This window comes from Carettochelys insculpta, chromosome 6, assembly GCF_033958435.1.
Source record: "Carettochelys insculpta isolate YL-2023 chromosome 6, ASM3395843v1, whole genome shotgun sequence".
Taxonomy (NCBI): Eukaryota; Metazoa; Chordata; order Testudines; family Carettochelyidae; genus Carettochelys; species Carettochelys insculpta.
In genome coordinates, this window is record NC_134142.1 from 41,288,300 (window position 1) to 41,311,668 (window position 23,369).

The following is a 23,369-nucleotide window of genomic DNA, read 5'->3' on the forward strand; positions in this document are numbered from 1 at the left end:
CTGGGTTTGCACACAGGCCCCATAGCAGAATCAGCCATATTTCCCCAGAACTGTGCAATACTACTTGACATGCAACGTGCACCTGGGGCCCACTGAAGAATTTGCAACAGTCCATCATAGGGACCAAGTGACCCAGCAGGGCCTGTGGCTCCCTCCCTAAGACAGCATTACAAAGGCAGCTGCAGAACGTGGAGCACAATCTTGGGGACAAAGCAATGTTATAGGACATGCAAGGAAGCCCCCAAAGGCTATCTGAAGGCTCAGTCAAGCTCTTGGAAGCTTTGTAGCTCAGGAACAAGAAAAACTCCTCCAAAGCTTGAGATTCTGCTGATGGGTGCCTGAGAGAAGAGAGTCCTTCCTCCTGATCTCTCAGTCACAGCAAAGGCTGCTATGACGTGCAGCACGGAGGGTAGTTTGTGGGAAAAGGAGGAAAGAACAGAAGGCCAGAACAGGAACCCGGAAAATCCACACACTTTCTTTTCTGCTCCCAGACTGCACCAGTTTATGAGACACAAACACACACACTCATCTATGAAGCTGTCTGACCCTTTCTGTAAACTGACCCTGCAAGATTCGTGCAAAGCCAGGAGACACAAAAACAATATCCTGATCATGCAGGGTTATTACAGAGCTCCTGACAAAACCAGGGTGTCATCTGGGATCACGGGGCCATGCAGACATTAAAGGTCACATGGCATGTGTCAAGGTGTTAGTCCCATTCTCCTTGCCCTGTTCCAAATCTCCATAGTCACTCCCACATCTCAGCAGCTTCAAAGACATGTGGGATTCTTTGTCACTGCCTACAAATGGCTCCGTGCAGTGTCACTGCCCATTGTTAAACAGTGACTCCATTCCACCACCAACATGGATGCGCTTCAGTGCTGCGTGAATGATCGCAGCAGGTACAGCGTGGAAAGCATTTTGGGGCTTTTAGGAGCAAAGGAAACTACAGGAACATAGTTCCCTATCCTGCCGGGCCACATTTCTGTTGGTAAGGAAGATGATCTCTCTGGTGAGGAGTATTTCACTTCGCACTACAAAGCCTCGGGGCCCAGGCAGACACAAAAACTAGGAACATGCCCAGAGCATTGAGACCCCGAACTACAGCTGTCTCTACAAAGCCAGCCCACCTGAGCTACAGCACAAGATGTGCTTCACTCATGCCCACTCCATTGACAAAGAGGGGAACCAGCACCCTTCCCCTTGACCGTTTCTGCTCAGCATGTGAACTGACTCATTTCACAGCTGCAGTCAGAGGTACAGGCTCTTTGCTGATTGTAAAACAGCCCTTAGACCGCAGGGAGAAACTATAAGTAATTGTGGGTGAAAATGATGGGCTCCTGAAAGCACTCGCTCACCAGGCAGGGAGGCAGCTGTGTTCCACCATCTGCTCCCACAAGGTGGGGTTGGGTGAAGGCCCCTTTCGAAACTGGGCCTTTAATCTATAAAGCCAGTTCTGGTTTGGGACGTGACTTCGTCAGATACAAGCCTCACTCCTCATGCACTTCCCCATCAACTGAGATTGGACACAGCACCTGAGGTAATGGTCCCCAGGATTAAACATCAGCGTCTTCTCAGGGAAAGGGCCACAGCCACATACACTGTAGAGCTCAGCAAATAGACCCAGAGGTGCATGTGCACAAGGAGTGATGGGGGGCCGAGGGGTGATGTATTTTCACTGGGGTCCCATGTTCAGTGAAGGCAAAAATGATCAGATATCCCAATATTACCAATACTATCCCAATATTAGGGGCTTTGTCTTACATACACAATGACCCGCTCCCTCAACCCTTCACAAAAAGCATCCCAATTTTCCACCCTCACTCTCTGCTCCCCCTAAGTGAAGAACTCCAATCAGAAACCGGCCCAGCTCTGCCTGTCACATTCAACCCTGCTGGCAATAAGAGTGAAAAATTAACAGGAGCTTTACTTATTATTAATGTGGGGCTATAGAAATGTATGATGAGACTGCAGAGGGAGAAAAATGTCAGCATCCCTCTTTGTCCACCCCAGTGCCAGACAAGGAGTTCTGCCCAAGTCCCTGAAGAGCCTTCAAGCTCCCTGTTCTGTGACAAGAGGCTCTCCAGTAGGCCAGGGCTGGTCTGCCATCTACTGGTCATTGGGAGCAGAACTCGTGGAACAGCAGGGCAGGAGCAAGCCTGGCAGGACCTCAGACAGGCAGCCCCTCAGTCTGCACTTGAGTGGGTGGCAGGGTTTGGAAGTGTCCAGCTTTGCTTTCTAATAGGCCTGCTGGTGGTTCCGATTGAAGGGTAAGTTAAACTGCACCCTGGCTCAGTGCCCAGCTTTATTAGAGTCCCCAGGTCAGGCTCCAGAAGCAGGGAAATCAGACGATTGTCTCACTGGAACCAACCAAAGGAGATTGGGAGGAGCTGACAGAAACTTCTGCCAAGATCAAGAAAGTCCAGAAAGACCTACTCATCCCACGGTGAATGGTTTGAAAACCAGGGGGCAGGATCCTCAAGAGGAAGCTGGGAGCAGAAAGGACATTTGGGATAAGTAAAGTGATCAGGAGAGGGCTCAGAAGTTGTGGATATAAGTACGTTGGAAAGTTTGTGTCAGTCGCAAGAGGGAACTAAAGGATCTCAGGGAAAGGCTGGCAGGTGAGACTCAAGACTGATTTTAAAGGGTCTGTGTGAGAGGATGGGCTGAAGAGTTGACCAGAACTATGTTGTGTGAGCATTTCAGTCTGAGCAGGATGGGGACTATTGTGGGGTGGGGTGAGAGGAGGCTAACCTCTGGACTGCTGGACTGTGCAGGCAGGCCAGATTTGTAGTTGGACTTCAAGGTGCATTTAGGACTAGACAGAGCCAGGACAAAGAGTCGTGACATTCAGTGTTGCTGGAAGGGAGAGCTATCAGGGAGTCTAAGTCACTTGGCAGTGCACTGGAAATCAGAGGAGCAGTCCTAAGGGGTAGCCTACAACCAGTGTTCCCTGTAAGCTGAGCACTTGGGCAGCCACCCCAGAGAGATCCAAATACCACCCACCTGATTAGCAGAGCACCCACAGCTGGCAGCCTGTGTTTCTACTGGTGGTGTACATCAGCGCATGCCAAAATTTATTCTGACAATGGATACAAAAAGAAATTAGAGGGAACACTGCCCACAAGTACAAGTATTTGCTAAAAGGCATAGGTATAAATTGAGGCAGTAACGCAACAAGCTTACAATCGATTCACTAAACTAATCCTGGCATAATGCCCCAAAACCCTGAGCACGAGAAGCTAACCAAAAGTAACCCGAGCTCATGCAGGATAAAACGCTGTAATAAAAAAGTATGCCTAAACTGTTATTATGTAACCCAGGATGCTAATTTATACTGGGTCTAGATATTTTAAGTTAGGATTATCAGCAGATGTCTAATCACGGGAAAGTCATAGTAACTAATTGACATGTTTGCTAATAAGCCTGAGGTAAGAGCATCCCAGCATTAGAAGGGTGAGGAAGTAACAGAGCAGGAAAAGGGCTAAAAACCCTAGTGGCTATGCATTAGCGAAAGCGGGCATCAGCATAACACATCATCAAAGCTCTATTGCAGCCTGCACACCTTTGGAGATGCCAGGATGATGACACTGCTGCTGCTGTGGATGAGTACCAATATGTCAGAATTTTTGAAAAGGGAGAGGGTTGATGTACTGATGCTCAGACAAGGGGCATTTTGACCATTTTGATCCATTTAACTGGGTTGGAGTGTTTGTGATTTTGCTAATGATACTAACAGAAGTATTACTAAATAGTCTCCATGCATACTGGTGGTGTTATAATAAGTCAAATAATGTGATATTTCTGGGACTGCTCATGAGGCAAAACCCTGCAAAACTACAGAGTTCTCAGAATTACTACATAATTAATAGATCAGGCAATAGAGAGTCTTATTTGGGAGTTGGATGGACAGCACTGAAGCCAAACAGGAGGAGACTGATATCAAGGACACAAAGTAAAGGAGATGTTGCACAGGCTGATGAACTGGTCTCCATCCAGGAGGGGGACTTGGATATTACAGTGCAAGATGCTCTAGAAATGCAACAATTAGAAAAAAAACAATGGACTCCCTTTGAGAGTGAGATTGGGGAGAGTAGTCTGAGTGGTCCAACCTATCTTTGGCTCATTAGAGCCAATGCTGAGGGAGGACTACATGAGATAGATACCTGCATGTAGAACTACCAACTTCTTTCTCCCAAATACTGAATGGCTGTCAAAGAAAATGACCTCCGCCTCACCTGAAAAGGTGATATAGGTTCCAGAACCCAGACTAGAACAAGTGTCCTATAGAGGAAAGGCCTGAATACCATTCTCCAGTTCTCAAGCCATTCAATTCCATACACACAGTTTCTAAACCGTGTATGTATGCAACATAAATATATTATAATGTAGTAAATAGCTAGTTGTAAGTTGTCAGTTTACTAACTTGGTACCACAAGGAAAGATTTACTTTCCAGAGCTCCTCATGGATCCTTCAGTCAGTCTCAGGTTCCACCAAAACTAGTCTGGCTACATTCCAAAAGTATATGTAAAGAGGGGCGGAGGAAGGAAAACTTTGGGGATGGGACTCATGCTTTGTCAAGTTAAGTTAAAAGAACAGGTAGAAATCAGTAGAATAAAAACTTTCCTTCCCTCTGACATTAACAGTTCCCCTGTTTGCTGGGCTCCTGGCCCACCAAGGAAAAATTTCAATACTTCATCTCCCAAATATCTTACCCAAATTCAAAGTTTCAGTTCAGCGTTTTGCTGTTAAAATGTAGTGAACATGTTTCTATGTATGGACTAACCTCATTGGTGTTGCAACCACACAGCCTCCTACAGGCTCTAGCAAGGAGGCCTTCAGAAGATTTAGCTTCTCAACACCCTTTTTTGTTTCTAATTTCTTTGACTCAGTCAACTATAAATAATGGACTCAAGCAACTCTAGACTGAACTTCTCTAGTACAGCACCTTGGGACCTGACCAGTGCCAAACGAGAGAATTTGCCAGACCATGAGAGGTCAATCCTGTCTGGCGGTATTACCAACATTTCCACTGCTTGTCTTAGAAGACATTTAGGGGTAAATTCGAGCTCAATAACAGCATAGAACATTGAGAGCCAGGACTCATGGTGGTAAACGGACTTTATGGGACCACAGGAAACTTGGCCATGGCCATGATAAGTGGTCGCCCAGATAACTAAAATCAAGCAGGACTATGGATGTTGCTGGACAAGATAGTGCCAGCCTAGAGAGACCGAACCTGTACCTCGGGCCTCATTATGATCCATCGTTAGCAGTGCCGTTCTTTTTCTCCACTTTTCTTCCCTTATCTCTCTCTCATTATCTCTTCTCTGTCTCTTTTCATACCCTTTTCTCTCTCTCTCTCTCTCTCTCTTTAGCAGTCCTGTTTGCTTCCTCTGTCTCTTTAAAATTAAAGATCACCCCGACACTACCATGTGGGTGAAGTGAATGCTAAGAGGAAAGGCTGCTGCTGAGAGGGGGATTCGAGCTGCCTCGCTGGGAATCAATGAGGCATGGAAAGCTCATCTAGCTCCTGAAATGCTGAAAGAAACCAGGGCGGATCAGTGGCAGCTGAAAATGCATTTGAGAGAGAACAAAAAGGCCCCGCTACCAAGCGCCCCATACAGATACAGAGAGAAGCAGCGCATGCGGAGCCAGAAGCGACTGCTTTTGTGTTTTAATGCTGTCTAATCCCAGCCTGGCTTTTCCCTCCACTCACCACAGGAGAAGGCTGGCTGCAGCTCTACTCCAGGGAGCAACTGGAGCATGGGTATTGCAGGGAGTGGTTTTACTGGCCTGTTTCTCTCCCTTCATCTATTCGTTGTGCTATAAATCCAGCTGGTACTAACCTTGGGATGAGACTGAGGTTTGATCTCACTTACTGGCAGCATGAAAGCAGGTCAGAGGGTGCAGTCTGCAACCAGACTATGGGGAAAATGCTTGCTGTCATTCATGAATATCCAATTTCCCTATCCAATCCCTCATGTCACTGATAAACAGCCAGCCCTCAATTTACACAGATCCAGAACCACCCCAACTACCAACATATCAACCCAGAACACCCACCCCTACGTACACACACCTAGCCTTACCAGCCATGCAGCCAGATGCACTCTCCCCAACACATTCCCATGCAGGCAGCCAGAACAAAAGACCAGACATGTACATGTCACTCCCACACTGCCTAGCCCGAACCCAGCACCAGGACTCATTTACCCCCCATCTACATTCTCTACCATTACCCAGGCATAAGGCTGCCTCTCCTTCCCACCTACACTCCTATCCCCACTGCTTCACTTCACACCCATGCTCCTTGCAGCCTCCCCCTACATCTCAGGCACACCTCAGCCTGGGGGTAAAGTTGTCACCATGAGGGATGAGTTGAAAAGCTGCAAGATATCACAGGTATTTATTCCTGGGCTCCAAGGGTTAATTGTGCAGCCTCCTTTGCTACTCTGTTGCCTTAGTGTCAGCAGCAAAAACGATTTATGCTGTTATTAAAGGAACTTAATTTCTTTCTTTCATCTGGGGTTAATTGGAGCTTGTGAAAGTGAAAGGCTGTCAGTGCCAAGTAAACACAGTAGGGACCGACCAGTGCTATCCGCCCATGCACCTTGCTCCTGAAGTACAACACTCCCACATTCCAATCCAGGGGAGTGCAGTAGCTCTGCTCACAGCCCTAAATGTTTGATCTGTAGCACCCCTGCTATTCTTGACACAGGTCCTTACACATACCCAGTTCTGCTGATGTACCTTATTGCTGCCCAGCAACCCTTTCCCTCTCCCATGTAATTCTTACTAGACTTTCCACCAAAGCCACGCCCAGCAATGGCTGGGAACTGCCACTCTTCCCCCAGGGCTAGGATAAGACGACTCCCACAGCTTCCGCTCTTGTGGCCTAAACTGTCCAATGTACAAGGCCAGTTTTCCAAACTCACTTGTCATGTTTCCATCTATGAAGGAAAATCTGTAAGCAGCTTACTGCTCCTGTTCCCCTCTGGCTAGTGACCCAGAGCTGCGATGCTGCAGCTTGCTTGCCCACGAGCACTGCAGCTTCTCATACCTCTTTGCCCAGGTCCTCACGGATCACTTGTTCAATCTCCTGCATGGTGCTCTGTGGGGCCTGGCTGTGTAGCACCTTGAGTGTGCGAGTGTATTCCTCAGGCAGAAGGTAGTCGAGTGCCCCCAGATGCTGTCCCACTTTGATGAAGGTGCCTCTGTTGGCACAGCAGAGCTCCCGGAGGCGTTCCGCTGAGCGCAGATGCACCTGCGGAGAGATCAAATCATCAGCTAAGCCCCTTGTTCCTCATTCCCTCCTCCACCTTCACCCCCTCTGCCCACCCTAAACATGCACACTTTTACTCCTCTAGGTTTCAAATGCAGCTGGCATTTTGTTTCCTCCTTGGTCATGCACCTGCATCACCTATTGTCAGCGAAACTCTGGGAACATAGTTTGTTGATGAACAGAAACTGACACGGAGACAAAAGGAGGCATGTCACAGCGCATGGCAAAAGTCAAGATCATTGCTCCTGTTTAAAACACACAGGTGTGGCTATGTTCTCAGTGATAGTGCAGAGGATTAAAGTGGCCGGGGGGAGATAGATACCATCCCTGAGAGTCTCTGCCCAGATGCCTCCTTGGGGAAAGATAGTCTATTTACAGATACAGCAAAACAACTATTTGCTGTCAATTTAGCCCTGGTAAGTGGTGCTGGATGGGCAGCCCCTTGGCAGACAGATCCTATTTCTCAGCAGCATAGCTACAATCTAGGCAGTGGAAGAGCCAGCTTAGCGTTTGTGCTGTTCCACCAACTCTCTCTAACCTCTTCCACACACTGGGTAGGGCAGTATGCAGGACCCATTCAGTTCTTGCCTCTCTGCACAGCCAGCCAGCAGGGACCTATTCATGCCAGTTGTAGTATGGCTGCAGCGAGTGGGACACTAGGAGTTCGGAGACCTATCAAATTTGTTCCACACTGGCCAACAAGCAGCCATAAAATAACACTTGTAGACAGCTATAAGAGCATCACACACAAGTGTAAACATCCACTGGCCAGGTCTAGGTTTCAACCAGTGACCACAACTCTGTATCAGCCACCTGACCTTTTAACAACAATTTGTTCTGCCTTATACTAGTACTCCACAGACAAGGAGGAAATCAACTGTGATTGAACTTACCCTGCTACATTATCAGAATTTCAAAAAATTTACAAGGAAAAAAACCCCCCTCCAATTCTATGCTTTTCTGATATCTGCATGAAAGTGGTTAAAACCTCAGCGCATCCAGTGTCACCAGTCAGTCAAATCCCAAACAGAAAAGCAGCTGAGAGAGAGCTCACCTTTTCCAGTGACAGGGCCACAAACACCAGCTCCTAGCAGTTCATACTCAGTCACACAGATATTCAGACTATCCACGCCAGAGAAACAACCAGCAAAAAGCTAGTGTTCATGTAATTTTCAGAAGTTTGAAACAAAACAAAAAACTAGCACTCAGAAGGTAGGAAGAGGTTAGACAAAGTTTAGCCTTTACTCTGCTCTCTGCCCCACTGTTTAGGTTTTAACTTATAGGATATTCTTTCACTGCAGCTGGGAAGTGTATTATCATCAGAGCCATACTGCTATTGTTAGCCCACTAGCAAGATCAAAGCTAGTATGTGTATATCAATCTGCCTCCCAGATGCAATATAGACACACTCTATCTATTAAAATGTAAGCAATGAGGTAATGGGAAGAGTTAAGGCTGAACTTTCAATTTAAATTCTTCATTTCCTAACTTTTGAATGCTTGGCTTGAATACTCTTCTTATAGCATTATTAATCATTGACCAATGAATACAGCAATGTGGGATTTTACAGCCAGTCTTACATACAGTAAGTTGCAATACAGGACACTTAATTTCTAGACTTAGCTCTTGGTCTTCAGCTTCAACAGTTATCAGGTACATAAAAGGTTGTTACAAGGAAGAGAGAGAAAAATTGTTCTCTTTAACCTCTGAAGATGGCACAAGAAGCAATGTCCTTAAATTACAGCAAGGGCGGTTTAGGTTGAACGTTAGGAAAAAACTTCCTATCAGGGTGGTTAAGCACTGAAATGAATTGCCTAGGGAGGCTGTGGAATCTCCATCATTGGAGATTTTAAAGAAAAAGTTACACAAACACCACTCAGGAAAGGAACAGATAATACTCAGTCTTGCCTTCAGTGCAGGGGACTGGACTAGAAGGACCTTTGAGGTCTCTTCCAGTCCTACAATTCTATGATTCGAGGTGCTCCTTGGCCCAAGCAATGCACACCTAAAAGATCACATAAAGCTTCAGAATGAAAACCATTGTTCAATAACCCTGATTCTCTGGCACAATGGAAATCTTGACTTATAAAGCTTATTTGTGCTGGAGTTTTCTCAGGGGCCGTGGGAAAAAAAAAGACCACCACGAGCCTCAGCAATTCCTGCTTCAAGCATAGAGCAGTGCGTATGTGACAAAAAAAAAAAAAAACAAAGATAGGAAAAACAACAAAAAAAGAAGTCAGATTCAAACCCAAACCCTACATTATGCACTCAATTCTCCTCTTGGGGAAAGGCTGGGAGAGAATGAACCATACATGGAGTTAATCGTGTTCCTTACGGTGCTTCTGGAAAACACTCCAACGGTCTGGAATTATTATGGTATGAGAACATATCTGGAACAGAATAACAAAATAAGGAGACAGCCCTGTGATCCCAGCAGCCCCTCAATGCCAACTCCAAACAAGTTAAGCTTGAAAACTAAGTCCAGTGTCTCACTCAGGGATTAGTCTTGGAGGGGCAGCCATGTTAGTCTGTAGCCACAAAAAGAACTGGTGCATCTGATGAAGTGGGTCCACGAAAGCTTATGCGCCAATAAATCTGTTAGCTTGTAAAATGCCACAGGACTTCTTGTTGTTTTTGTCACTCAGGGATTACAAATTTGGAGTCTAAACACCTCAGTATCCTGGAAGAATAGCATGGACCCTCTGACAGAGCACTGCACATCCTCCAGCTGCCGAGGGGACTCTGACACAAGAGTGCCTGGAGGGGGCTCACAGGGGAACGCTGAAGTAAAGAACATCAATCATTTAACACCCTAGGGGAGATGAGTGCAGGCAACATTTTGGCAAAATAGGTTTCAGCTCTGAATTAATCAAAATAACGAGCCTGTACACGCACACAGACAGCCTGTGTGTGAAGGGCTGCTGTACATGTGATGCCTCTGTGCTCTCATCCTTTCACTAACACCCAGTCAGCTTCCCCTACCAGATCAACATCTGGTCCTGATCTTCCCAGCCCTCACACCGCCACACCAGTGAGAGCCTCTCTTCTTCGGGACGATACACTTCACCAAGGCCAGAGGAGGCATGCAGGCGTCAGAGAGAAATCTCTCTCAATCAGGGGGATTGAGCTGTCAAATGAGCTGCTAGAGGAGGTCAGACTAAGCCAGCGCATGTGACCCTTTCAGGCACTCTGCAAAACCCTCTTTTTCTATGACAATGCATTTCTCACTACAAACAACATTTCAAAAAAAGGGGAAGGGAAAAGAGCAGAAAACTCAGGAAGTCTTGAGGAGTATTGCATGAAGCCCCCACTGACCTGTGAATCACATAGATGGTCAGATTCCAGAAAAGAGGAAGTTATGTGCCTTGTGCAGTAACGATGGTTCTTCAAGATGTGTACTCCCCGGAGTGCTCTACTCTGGGTGTTGGTGCATCCTTGCACCGGCGCTTGGAGATTCTTCTACAGCTGTGGTTTCCCAAGCTGCACGTGCGCTGTAGCACCTCCTCTTGCTATCTGGCACATGCACAGCGAGGACCCCTCCGTTCCTTCTCTACCAAAGCCAACAGAGCAGGACGCTCCAAAGCAGGGGAAAGAGGGAGAGAAATGGAGCACCCACGAGGGACACATCTCGAAGAACCATCGTTACCACACAAAGTAACTTTCTCTTCTTCTTCAAGTAGTGTCCCTGGGTGACTATAAAGCAGTAGTTGCACTTTGGAGGTGGGTTTGGAGCCTAGTAACAATTACAGTTGACAGAACCACTTGTCCCGCTTAAATGGAAGAAGCGACAGAAGACGAGAGAACATCGTGCTGTGCAAACATGTTGCTGGAAGACCACACCGCTGCCTTGCATATGTCTGTAAGGGGTACATTCTTGAGAAAGATGGTAGTGGAGGACAAAGCCCAGGAAGAGAGGGCGGTGGTAGCACCTGGAAACTCCCTTCAGTGAGGTACATAACAAGCGTGAATAACAGGTAGCAATCCATTTGGACAGCCATTGAGACAAAACAGCGAGACCTGTGGACCACGCCACGTAGGATAGGAAGAGCCTAGAAGACTTGTACCAAGGCCTCGTGCAGTCAATGCCCACTGAACATCCAGAGTGTGTCACAGTGCACGCACGGGATTGGAGTGCGACTTTGGGAAGAACACAGGCAAGCAGATAGATTCGTTGATGTGAAATAGAGAGAGAATTGTAGAAAGAAACTTAGGATGAGGGCGAAGAGTGACTCTGTCCTCGGTAAACACAGTATAAGAAGGTTCAGCCATGAGAGCAGCAAGCTCCCCAACCTCCTGTCTGACGTGATGGCAAGTAAAAATGAGACCTGCATCAACAGACAGAGCCAGGAACGCATCTCCAGCGGTTCAAAGGGTGGCTTTATGAGCCAGTTGAGTACATGGTTAAGGTCCCAAATTGGGATCAGAGGGCATACTGACAGAAAGAAGTTTTGCAGACCTGTCAAAAAACGTTTGGTGCTGTGATGGGAGAGGAAGGAAATCCCATCCTCTGCTTGGTGGAACAATGCCAATGCCAATGCCAATGCCACAGCATACATCCACACAGTATTGAGGGCTGGGCCTGACTCACGCAGGTGCAGCAGGTAGTCAAGAGGACAGGAAGGGGCGCAGTGTGAGGAGGCATAAGGTGGCTAGCACCCAGCCACTGAGAGAGCTACATCCACTTGTTCAGGTTAAGACTTGCACGTGGACTCCTGTCTGCTGTTACGAGAACCCTCTTTACTCACTCATAGCATGTGATGTCGACATTCTGGAACCACAAAGGAGCCACATGCAGGTGGAGGTGCAGGGTGAAGGGTGCAGCCGAAGTCCTGAAACAGAAGCTTGCAGCAAGGGAGAAAGGGATATGGAGTTGCCATTGACATCCAGTACAGGTAAGGATACCAGGTTTGTCTCAGCCACGCTGGGGCTGTCAGGACGAGGCAAGCCTGCTCCAGTCTTACCTTGACCAGAAGCTTTTGAATCAAGAGAAGGGGAGGGAATGCATAAAGATGGGGCATGTCCTACTTGATGGAGAAGGCTTCGCCAGACCCGCTCTAGCGCAATACTTGTGACACATTCTGTGGACTTGAGTCACAAACAGGTCTATGCACACCTGGTCCCAAAGCTGGAACATGTGATTGAGGGCCACTGTGTCGATTTCCCACTCATGGTGATCGCTGTATGTATGCCTGAGGGCATCTGCAGTCATGTTCAGCACCCCAGGGAGATGTGTGACCACTGCAGTGATGTGATGCTGAAGGCATCAAGTCCACAGTTTTATGGCCTCTGGGCTTAGAGACAGGGACCAAACCCAGTCTGATCGTTGATATAGTACACGCAAGTGGTATTGTCCATGAATATGTTGACTGACCTGTGTTCGAGGTGCCAATGGAAATGCCAGCAAGTGTAGTGGACCACTCTGAGTACCAGGAGGTTTACGAGAAGTGCTTGCTTGGTGAAGGACCATTTGCTCTGGACCGTACGGGAACCCAAATGGGCCCCCCATCCCATAAGGGAGGCATCTGTAGTAAGGGTAATAAATGTGTGGGGGGGTGGCTGGTGGAACAGCACTTCAGTGAGAACGTTGTCTGGCCATGTTCACCACTGAAGGGAGACAAGAATGTTTCGTGATATGGCCACAGTTTTGGACAGCAGGTCCCTGGCCCAGACATAGCATACAGACAGCCAGGACTGAAGGCACTGCATGTAAAGTCTGGCCAGCTTGACCACATATGTGGTAGCAACTATGTGCCCCAGCAGCTGGAGGCAAACACTCACTAAGACAGTGGGAAACAGTGGCACCACCAGAATAAAATCACAGGGCCCGTAATCTTTGGAGCAGTAGAGCAGCGCTGATGGCAGTGGTGTTTATGTGAGCCCCAATGAACTACAGGGACTGTGTGGGTTGAAACATGGACTTCTCATAGTTTACGTGGAAGCCAAGGCTTAGCAGGTGGTATGTGGTGACCATCGCCATGCAAAGGGCCTCCAGGAATGACAGTCTTTTTATAAGACCATCATCCAGATATAGGAAGATGATAACCCCATGCCAATGCAGGTGGGCAATCATGATCACCAGAGTCTTGGAGAACGCCCTGGGTGCAGTGGAGAGCCCAAACAGGAGGACCCGGTAGTGATAATGGTGGAATCCCACAATAAACTGGAGGGAACGCTTAAGCACTGGATGGATTATGACATAGAAATAGAAGTCTTGTAGGTCAAGAGCTGAGAGCCAATTGTTTCTGTCTAGTCCTGGAATAATGGTCACGAGAGTCACCATCTTGAACCGTCAACATAGAATGTATTTGTTAAGCCTCCAGTGGCTGAGAATGGGACTCTACTCTCACCCCATTTTTCTTCTGGGTTAAGAAGCACGTGGAGTAAAACCCCCAGTCCCAAAACTCCACGGGGACCAGTTTGATGACACAAAGATGGAGGAGGTGTGGAACCTTTTGCTCAAGGAGAGACTTGTAAGAGGGGTCCTTGAAAAGGGACAGGGTAGGGAGGTTGGTGGGGTGGGTAGAAGTGAGCAGGATAGAGTACCCCTGGGCCACTAGCTCCAGGACCCACTTGCCTGAGGTAATGGCAGCTCAGGGGTGGAGGTGGTGATGGAACAAATGGCACCCATACTGAAGTAGAAAGATCTCACAAACTCCAGACCATACCCTCAAAACAGCTGCTTAGGATGTTGAGGGTGGGATGCTGCGGGCTGTTGTTATGGTTGCTGGTGAGGTCTTAGCCGCTGGGACCTATGCTGCTGGCAAGGTTTGAAACACTGCAGTTGCTGCTGGAACTGCCCCCATAGTCTCTGAGAGGGAGAGTACCAAGCCCACTTGCGTGAGGGGCGTACATCCCTAGCATATGCAGCATAGTGCGAGAATCCTCCACAGAGTGAAAGACTTTGTTTGTCTTTTTGGTGAACAGATACTGCTTGCCAAAGGAGAGGTCCTCCACTTTTTGCTGCACGTCTTTGGGGATGTGTGCCTCATGACCCCGGCAGAAGCCGTAACCCTAATCACCCTGTCCATCACATCCATCATTGACTGGAGCGCCATGTGGGTGATGATGTGAGCCTCGTGGATGACATTCACGAGAGCTGGGTGCTGCTGCTCAGGTAAGAAGGGAACCAACTCCTGCAGTTTGGAGTAATTCAGAAGGTCATAGTCAGCCAGCATGGCCATGTAATTTGCCATCCAAAGGAGCAGTGCGCGAGAAGAATAAACTTTGCACCCCATGATGTCCCACTTCTTATTTGTTTCATCCTGAGAAGTGGAACAATTTGCTCTTATTGCGGATGGCATACACCACCAACAAATTTGGCTGTGGATGGGTAAAGAAGAACTCCACGCCCTTAGATGCCACAAACTATGGTCTATCAACCCTCTTGTTAGTGGAGGAATGGATGCTGGCATCTGCTAGATGACATTGGCAGGGTGCATAATGGCCTCATCCATTGGCATTGCAATTCTGGAGGAAGAGGGAGGCTGCAGGGTGCGGAGAAGTCTATTGTTTAACCAGCACCTTCTTCAGGCTCTTTTCCTGGGCCTGGGCCATCCACCTAAACAATTGCTGGAATACCTTTGAGTCGTCTGCAGGGGGAGGGGACACCAAAAGCACTGCATCATCTGGTGAAGACGAGGAGTGGTGCAGTGGGGATCTATCTGCACCCTCTGACATGGAATCCTCAGCCCCAGAGTGTTGAGATGGTGAATATGTTGCTGACATGGGAGCTGCTCTGACATGGGGCAGTCCCTGGATACCGGGGTCAGTGCCAGTGAAGCATGGGAATGGGGTGACCATGTCTGACAAGGAGACCACCGAGGTACTAGTTCCTGAGGGCACGGATAGTGGCGTGCAGACCACAGTGGGGATGGCTGTGGGTAGGCCATGGTGGGTGAAACATCTTCCCAGTTGGAGTGTGTGGGGTAAAGTGCTGTAATGAAAAGACACTCCTGCAGTCCAAACCACCCCCTCCTGGGATCGGTGGCTTGACCCTCAAGCCATGTGAGAAACGAGCATTGAGACTAACACAGGGACATAGGCAGCACCGGGGACACATAGTGCAGTGAACTGGGAGGTGCCGGTGTCGTGTGCACTCTTGGTGGTTAGTCTTCATGATACCACTTAGATGCCAGGTTTCACTTTAGTGCTGGGGGCTTCAGCAAAGTGGAGTCCCGGTGCTGCACTGGTGCCATCTCTGGTGCTGCACTAGAGTGGGGTGGTGCCTTCACCCTGGACTTGCGCAGTGCCAAGTCCCATGCATCGTGCAAATGGCACAGAGGCTTGAAATGGTGCCGCTTGCACTCCAGGTCCAGCACCACTTAGTCTTGGTTTTTGAGTACCTCTTATGCCCAGGAGTAGAAGTGGCCAAAGCTGGTGGTGGTGCTAAGTGTTGGTGGCTCAGCTCCACATGTGCCCACTTCAGCATTGCCAGCTTTGACTGTGTCGGGGACATCACAGCAGCCGTTTCAACTGGCACACCCTCTGAAGACAGCGCCGAAGGCCAAAAACATGCCAGAGAAGGGCCCACCTTTGCGGATGGCATGCCAACTGAAGTAGAGGGACACACGGAGTCTCTACCCTTGGTCTCCCGTGCCAGTTTATCAGCGGAGGGCTTCTCCGAGGCCATTAGCCGGAGGGACTTTTTGTAGACATAAGTCTTGAGCCTGCTGGCTCCATCCCTCCTGGCCCTCGCCGTGAGGCTGGAGCAATGGCTGCAGGACTGGGTTTGGTGGCCCTCACCCAAGCACTAGATGCAGGGAGCATGGCTGCTGGAGGCCAGCATGGCTTCTCTGCACATTGTGCATCGCTTAAAGCCCAGGGAGCTCACCATGATCATGATGAAACAACTATTTCTAACCCTAACTAAGCTTGTCTAAAACTTGTTTTGTTTTTCTGTTCTCTCTCTACCTCTTTTTTTTTTTTTGTTAATAAACATTTAACATGAGAAATAACTTGGAGAAAAGGTGTAAAATGTGAAACTAACTAAACTTTCTTGTCTTTTAGAGACAGAGAGATATCAAATCTCCATCTACAGCTGAGGACGGTAAAGAAGGAACTGAGGAGCCCATGCTGCACAGTGTCAAAAAGCACAAGGAGGCGACAATGTGAAGACACATGGACACCTAGAGTGCAGCACCTGTGGGGACACTACTCAAAAGAACTCAAAATACATTATATAAGTAGATTGATGTGTCAACTTGCATACATAATCTTATGTGTGCATGCACACACACACAAAACCTTTGCAAATGCAACCCATACTACAAAAGGCACACACCTGCTACCACTCAAAAATTTGCTCAGACTTACATACACAAACTGCTGCCATCAGGTTGCCTGGGCTTCAGTCACAGGTAAGAGCATGCTGCATTTTAATGGGACTCCTTTGATTCTTCTGTTGTGACAAATATGTTCTTGAGCTGGCTGTTTCCCCTGCCTTGTGTGTGTGTGTATGGGGAGAGGTGATGAGAAAGAGTGTGGAACTGAAGGCATGAAAGAAAAAGAAGCAGCAGAAGAGGAGGAGAGCGGGTAATAGGGACAAAAGACACAGGGAACTGGAGGTAGCCGGAGCAGCCGGGCAGTTTGTCACAGTACAAGAAGTTCAGCCCATTATAGGAAAATAGCTTTTATGCAGCTTGAATAATTGTCCTCAACACACTGTCTCCAACAGAGGAGAAAAAATCCAGCAGCCAGAGAAGGCAGCAGGAGGCAATTGCTACCTACTGCTCCCCAGAGTTTGCCTGTCTTCCAAGGCAGGAAAAGGGCAGGTAGTAGGCAGCCAGCTTGAATTAAACATGTCCAGCCCACTTGTGTTCTAGCATCTCTGATATGGGAAGGTGGTCAGGCCAAAGCCCTGGGAGGTCTCAGAGACATAACAGGAACCAGCAATATGCTGCCCACATATCACTTGGAGACCTGCCAACCCAGACAGCCAAGTTAAAGCCTTTTGAATGGTTTTCTGCAAAGCACTAAGCAGACCCAAGGACTGACCCATGAGCCTGGGCATCAAACCTGGTTCTCCTGCATGGCACTGAAAAGCATTGTGCACTTGGCTGGCTTGGAAAGGGAGAGACCAGAGCTAGGGTCTTGTTTAGCAGGGCAGGGCTCTAGTCTCTTCACATCACTAAGCACTAGCCAGGCCAGGTGGATGAGAGATTGGTGCTGTGGGTGAAACCCAAGTCTTTTGCATAGCAGGACAAGGCACTAGCACTAGGCTGGCACAGAAAGCATGAGACTGAGGCTGGGAGTCATTTACCCACTGAAAGTGCCACCCAGCCTATAAGAGAAAGAATAGGAGAATCAGTGACACACACCTGTTTCCCAACAGATGTTCTAGTCTCAACTCACCCTCTCCCACCCCACTGCCTACACCAGTGTTTCCCAAACTTAAAACATTCATGTACTCCTTTTGGGACTTAGGCCTTATCAGTGTACCCCTCTCTCAGTGCCATCACAGTGCTTAGCTCCTCATTTTCGTAATTTATTTTCTGCCACATACTCCTTGAAATCCTTTCGCATACCACTGGTGGTACGCATACCACACTTTGGGAAACACTGGCCTACACGGATCACCGTGGTTATTGAGCCACCTGCAGTAAAATATATTAAGAAGAAAAAGCTTAAGCATAGCGAGCAAAATATGCAGCCCAGCCCAAACCCAAGGAATGTCTGCATACGTATGTTCCTGCTGAGACGGCAGCAAAGCCAGACCATCTCTCCTCTGCCCCAAAGATAGCAAAGGCACACCCCAGGGAACTCTGACACCTCTTAGGAAATTCTGACCACCTCCAGCACACAACACCTTGCAGTGTGAGGAGCTGTCATCCTCCCACTCAGAGAAAGGCATCCACATCTGGGATGGGCTCTCTGAACACCAGGAACAGTTGTCAAAAACAAAAACAATTTTCTTCTCCTTCCACACATTTGGCCCATTGATGCTGGAAGTACTGATGGGAGTACTTTTGGCTCCCAGGGCCACTGCTTAGGTTTCTGATCCTGCCTTTCCTGAGTGGCAAAAGAACATAGAGCATGCCTGGACTCCCTTTTGATGAAGGGAATCCACCATTAGCCCTAAAACAGGGAAATAGCCCAGCCAGCATTACAGGGACCAGTTTTATCTATAGGTCTCACAAACCCACTAACCAGTGTCTAACTTCTCTTTTCTTAGTGACCTAATAAAAAAGTTGAAAAAAAAATGGTCTCCAGTGGCCACTGTTAGTTGCCTGTCAGTTTTCAAACCACCGTGTGGGACGTAGAAGACACTTGTTCCTTTGGTGGATGATCTCCTCCTGACTACATACAAGATAAGGGCACCACAAGCATCCTGCTAGACCTCTCCACAGCATTCAGTGCCACTGATCACAAGCTACTTCTTCTCCACCTCTAAGAAGCTGTAGGGTTGAAATGGCTCAGGTACTTCTTCCAAGACCCATCCTAGAAGGTTGTCATAGGCAACTGCCCCTCCAAAGCCATACCCACTGTGTTTCCCTCCACCCCCAGCCCCAGCACTCAATCCTCTCTCTTTCTAGTATTAGTGAATATCTAAGGTAGACTTTGAGACAGCTGGTGAGACATGCGCTGAAGTGACAGCAGAACACACACAACACTCAGTTCCACCTCTCCTTTACTTCAAACACAAGCTGCACCATTTCCCAGCTCTCTCAATGCCTGCCCAAACCAGCATCTGACTGAAGCCAGCTAAAACTGATCCCAGGTAAGAATGAGATAATTTAGGCAAGAACAGGGAAACACTGCTAAGGCTCTTTCTCCTCTATAACATCTCTGCTATCAAAGGCACTTTTGGACTCTTTAATGCTATTGCATGTTGAAATAACCAGAATGGCATAAAATGTCCATGTACATCTGCCAGCATTCAGATTAGTCTGATCCTATCAGATACAGGCCCAGGCACCTTGACCTCAGGTCCTCAGAGAAGCACAGGTTGCCCTCAACATTAAAATAATATTGAGCTCTTACACTGGCACCCAACTACAACTCTGTTCCTGCAGTATTAGAGTAAATGGGAGCTTTTTCATTGACCTACATGGACACAGGATCAGGCCCTAAATGCACAGTCCAGTTCAAGGTCTCTGTCTGTTCCAAGACATCCATCAGACTGGCTCTCACTACCTGAGCGTTCCTCTGCTCCTTTGGAACCACTGCCTCCTACAACAGCTTCACTGCACTGCAATAGTGACATTGTCAGAGAATGCTGCAGTCTCAAGAGTGCAGGAAACAAGAATTTTCATAAGAGCAGAGCCCAGACAATGTGACTCACTATAATAAGACATAAAAATAAGTACCAACCTCACCATGTTCAGAACTGATTTCAGAGGTCCTTCTTTTGGCCTGGCTTCCCCTCAGTAAGCCAACCTACAACGAGTTAGGGTGTGAGAGAAGGTGATTTGAGAGAGAACCCTTTCAGAGCCACACATAGCTAAAGCTCTCCAGAGAGGTCACCAAACCCAGCCACAAAAGGACAATGGTGCCAGTCCCACCTCAGTGCTCTGGGTGAGTTTGACAAAGCTGATTGCATCCTACTGTCTGTAAGGGAGGCGATGGCTGTGATGTGCTCAGGAAAGAATCGAGTTAGCCTAATACAGAATGGCTTCCCACTGGCTTCGCAGGAGAGGGAAGATTTGGAAAAGGGGTGGGTGGCTAAACAGGAGAATGTACAGACACACACATATCGTAAACAGCAAGGAAATGATGAATTTGGAGCGCTGAGAGTCACCAAGATTAAACCTCATTTGGACAGTGCTTCGGCATAAATGTCTCTTTGCATATCACTACATGTGTTTCTCCATCTACACACTTCACTCAGTTTCTCTTTGTCTCTCCCTATCTCAGATTCATAAAGACAAGTTTTCCATGTGCCCCACACTGACTACCTCAGGCATATATGGACTGGTCCTAATGCTGAGTAAAGTGAAGTGACTTGGTGTAAGGGTGTGAGACGAAGGCCGGGCAGGGCAGAGGTTAAACAGAGCCTGTTTGCCCAATCAGCCCCACCCTGGTTCATCTGCAGCCAGTGTCAGGCCTGGAGGAGCATAAAAGTAGGGAAGCCAGCTCAGTTCAGGGATGACCAGCCAAGATGTAGGAGCTGGCTCTGAAGCAAGCACAGCCTGAGCCAGAGCTGCTACCAGGTCAGCCGATGGATGGCGGAGCCTCAGAACCCCTCCCCAGGCACAAAGGGGGAGCCCCCCCAGGAACCCCTCTCCCGCCAGAGCGGAAACTAGATTCTTGGGGCCATGCCACAAACTTATCCTTCAACCTCTAGTGTGGGGGCTGGCCACTAGACCACCCTGCCATTGGTGGGAACTGCTCACATTTCCCTTCATCAAACGCTGAAAGAAAAGAAGCAACCCGAGAGTGTTGAGTGACCCACTAAGTTTCAGGACGACTAATGCTCCTCAGATCACAGACTAGTTAAACAGTCAGAGGTCTGAAATACGACCAGTACTAGATAACTTTTAAAAGAAAGGAATTGTTGGAAAGAATCTAAAAGGTAAGTCAGGAAATTGCCAGAGTGGTATTTAACGCAGAAGGGACCATTAGAGCGTCTGGGCAGAATCACACGTCTACATCCTCCAAACAAAGAAAGCAAGTCACTACAAAAAAATAGCAGCAGAGTTAAATGGCAAGTTTCAGGGATGTTCCTCAGATAAATCAAGGATTCTTTAGAAAGGGTAATCCAGCCCAAACAAAAGCCACAGAAAGATGCACAAACCATAGCAAGTGCATTAGCCATACACAGATGGGAATTAGGAGAGCTATGAGGCAACATAAAGAACAAATAACCAAAGACTAACACAAGTAACCAGAAATTCCTGATCCTGACGAGCACCAGTAGGCAGTAATGTATAGACACTAATGTATAAACAACAGTATCAGAAACTAGAGGTCTATAAGCAAATTGGTGGCTCCATTGGGCAAGCAAAAGTAGAATGAGGATTTTGGGTAGAAAACTACTCCAGAACTATGCTTTTCAGGTAACAAAGATAAGGCACTAGCATACAGTTTGTTGCCAAAAGAGGAGGTTCCTAAAACACTTTCAGAATTTTCATTGTGTAAGACTCCAAGAGTTACGAAAGGAATTGTAGAAGTGGCTGAGCTGCTAACAAACTACACCCTTTCTCTTTAAAATCAGCTATTTCACTTGACAAATGGGCATGGGGAAGGAGTAACAAATGTTGCTCCTGGGTTTAAAAAGGGATCCAAACACGATTCTTGAAATTGCAGCCCACTTAACCTTACTTCTGTACAAAAGTAAATTAGTTGAAACAATAGTTACAGCGGGAGCTTTTTAAAACACCTAAAGAGAAGTTACTCACCTGTAGTAATGATGGTTCTTTGAGATGTGTCCCCGTGGGTGCTCCACAATAGGTGTCGGGCTCGCCCGGCACCGCAGATCAGAATTCTTCTAGCAGTTTCTATTGGATCGCGCATGCGCTGACGCGCACCGCTCCCTTGCGCGCCCCCGGCCATGTGCGCGATCTGGTCCCCGCCAGTTCCTTGACCAACCGCCTCGGATGCTCCTGAAAAACATCAGACAGAGATTCTGAAGTGGGGAGGATGGGCGGGTGGTGGAGCACCCACAGGGACACATCTCAAAGATCCATCGTTACTACAGGTGAGTAACTTCTCTTTCTTCTTCGAGTGGTCCCCGTGGGTGCTCCACAATAGGTGACTACCCAGCAGTAACCCAAGTAAGGAGGTGGGTAATCGATCCATGTGCAGCTTGCCCCCGAGAGGACTGCTGTCGACAGACAGGTATCCTCCTCGTATACCCAATGTAGGGAATAATGCTTGGCGAAGATGTCGTAGGATGACCAGGTCGCCGCTCTAAATATGTCTTTTAACGCGATGCCCTTGAAGAAGGCTGTTGATGCCGCCACCACCCTGGCGGAGTGAGCCCTAGACGGGGCCAGCAAAGCGGTCTTTCAAAGCTCGTAGCACATTTTTATACAGGACACGATGTGCTTTGAAATTCTCTGTGAAGAGAGGCCTTCCCCTTTTGACCTGGGAGCGAGAGACACTAGAAGCCTGTCCGTTTTCCGGAAGGACTTAGTTCTGTCTATGTAGAAGGCCAACGCCCTTCTCACGTCTAGGAGATGCAGGCGTGCCTCCTTGCTGGAGCTGTGAGGCTTCGGGTAAAACGAGGGTAAAACTATTGGTTCATTAAGATGGAACTCCGAAGAAACTTTTAGAACGAAGGCTGGGTGTAACCGTAAGGTTACCGCCCTCTTTGAAAATACTGTGCAGTGTGGCGTTGCCATCACTGCTGCGAGCTCGTTCACCCTGCGGGCTGACGTAATCACAAGGAGGAAGGTTGTTTTCATCATAAGGAGTCGGAGGGGTACCGTGGCTAATGGTTCGAAGGGTGGTCCCGATAGCGTGCTGAGCACCAAGTCCAAACTCCACGACGGTGGAAGCGGTTTTCGAGAAGGGTACAGGTTTACCAGCCCCTTCAAGAACCTTGTGACGATAGGGTGGGCGAATACAGTGGACCCTTCCTCTGTATGCCGAAAAGCTGATATAGCAGCGAGGTGGACCTTTAGCGAGGATAGAGAAAGCCCGTCTCGTTTGAGGTCCAATGGGTATTCTAGTATTACGGTTATAGGAACATCAAGGGGAGCTAACTGCTTGGCGGAACACCAGGCTGTAAATCGAGTCCATTTCTGTTCATAAGTCCTCCTGGTGGAGGTCCTTTGGCTACACTCCAGGACTTGTTGTACTCCCTCCGTACACGTGCTCTCTAAGGCGCTGAGCCATGGATTAACCATGCTTGTAGATGCAGACCCTGAGGGTGCAGGTGCACTATGGACCCCTGGGCCTGCGTGAGTAAGTCTGGAGCCACCGGTAGGGAAAGTGGTGGGCGATCCGACATGCACAGAAGCAAGGGAAACCATTGTTGCCGGTCCCAAGTTGGGACTATGAGTATCACGCGAGCTCTCTCCCTTCTGGCTTTCTGCAGAACCTTCTGGATAAGCGTTGTGGGGGGAAACGCGTAAAGTAGAGGGCCCTTCCATGAAATCATGAATGCATCCCCCAGGGACCCCCACCCTATTCCTGCTCTGG

The 23,369-nt window shown here is 48.2% G+C and overlaps 1 protein-coding gene across 2 annotated transcripts in view; it reads right to left on the reverse strand.

Moving 5' to 3' along the window:
* ADCK1 (aarF domain containing kinase 1) overlaps nucleotides 1-23,369 on the reverse strand; it is a 173,995-nt gene that overhangs the window by 65,419 nt on the left and 85,207 nt on the right. For both annotated transcript variants that reach the window (XM_074996703.1, XM_074996704.1), the window contains exon 4: nucleotides 7,065-7,268. In XM_074996703.1, coding sequence (XP_074852804.1) covers nucleotides 7,065-7,268 — 204 coding nt within the window. The remainder of the gene's footprint in view (nucleotides 1-7,064; nucleotides 7,269-23,369) is intronic.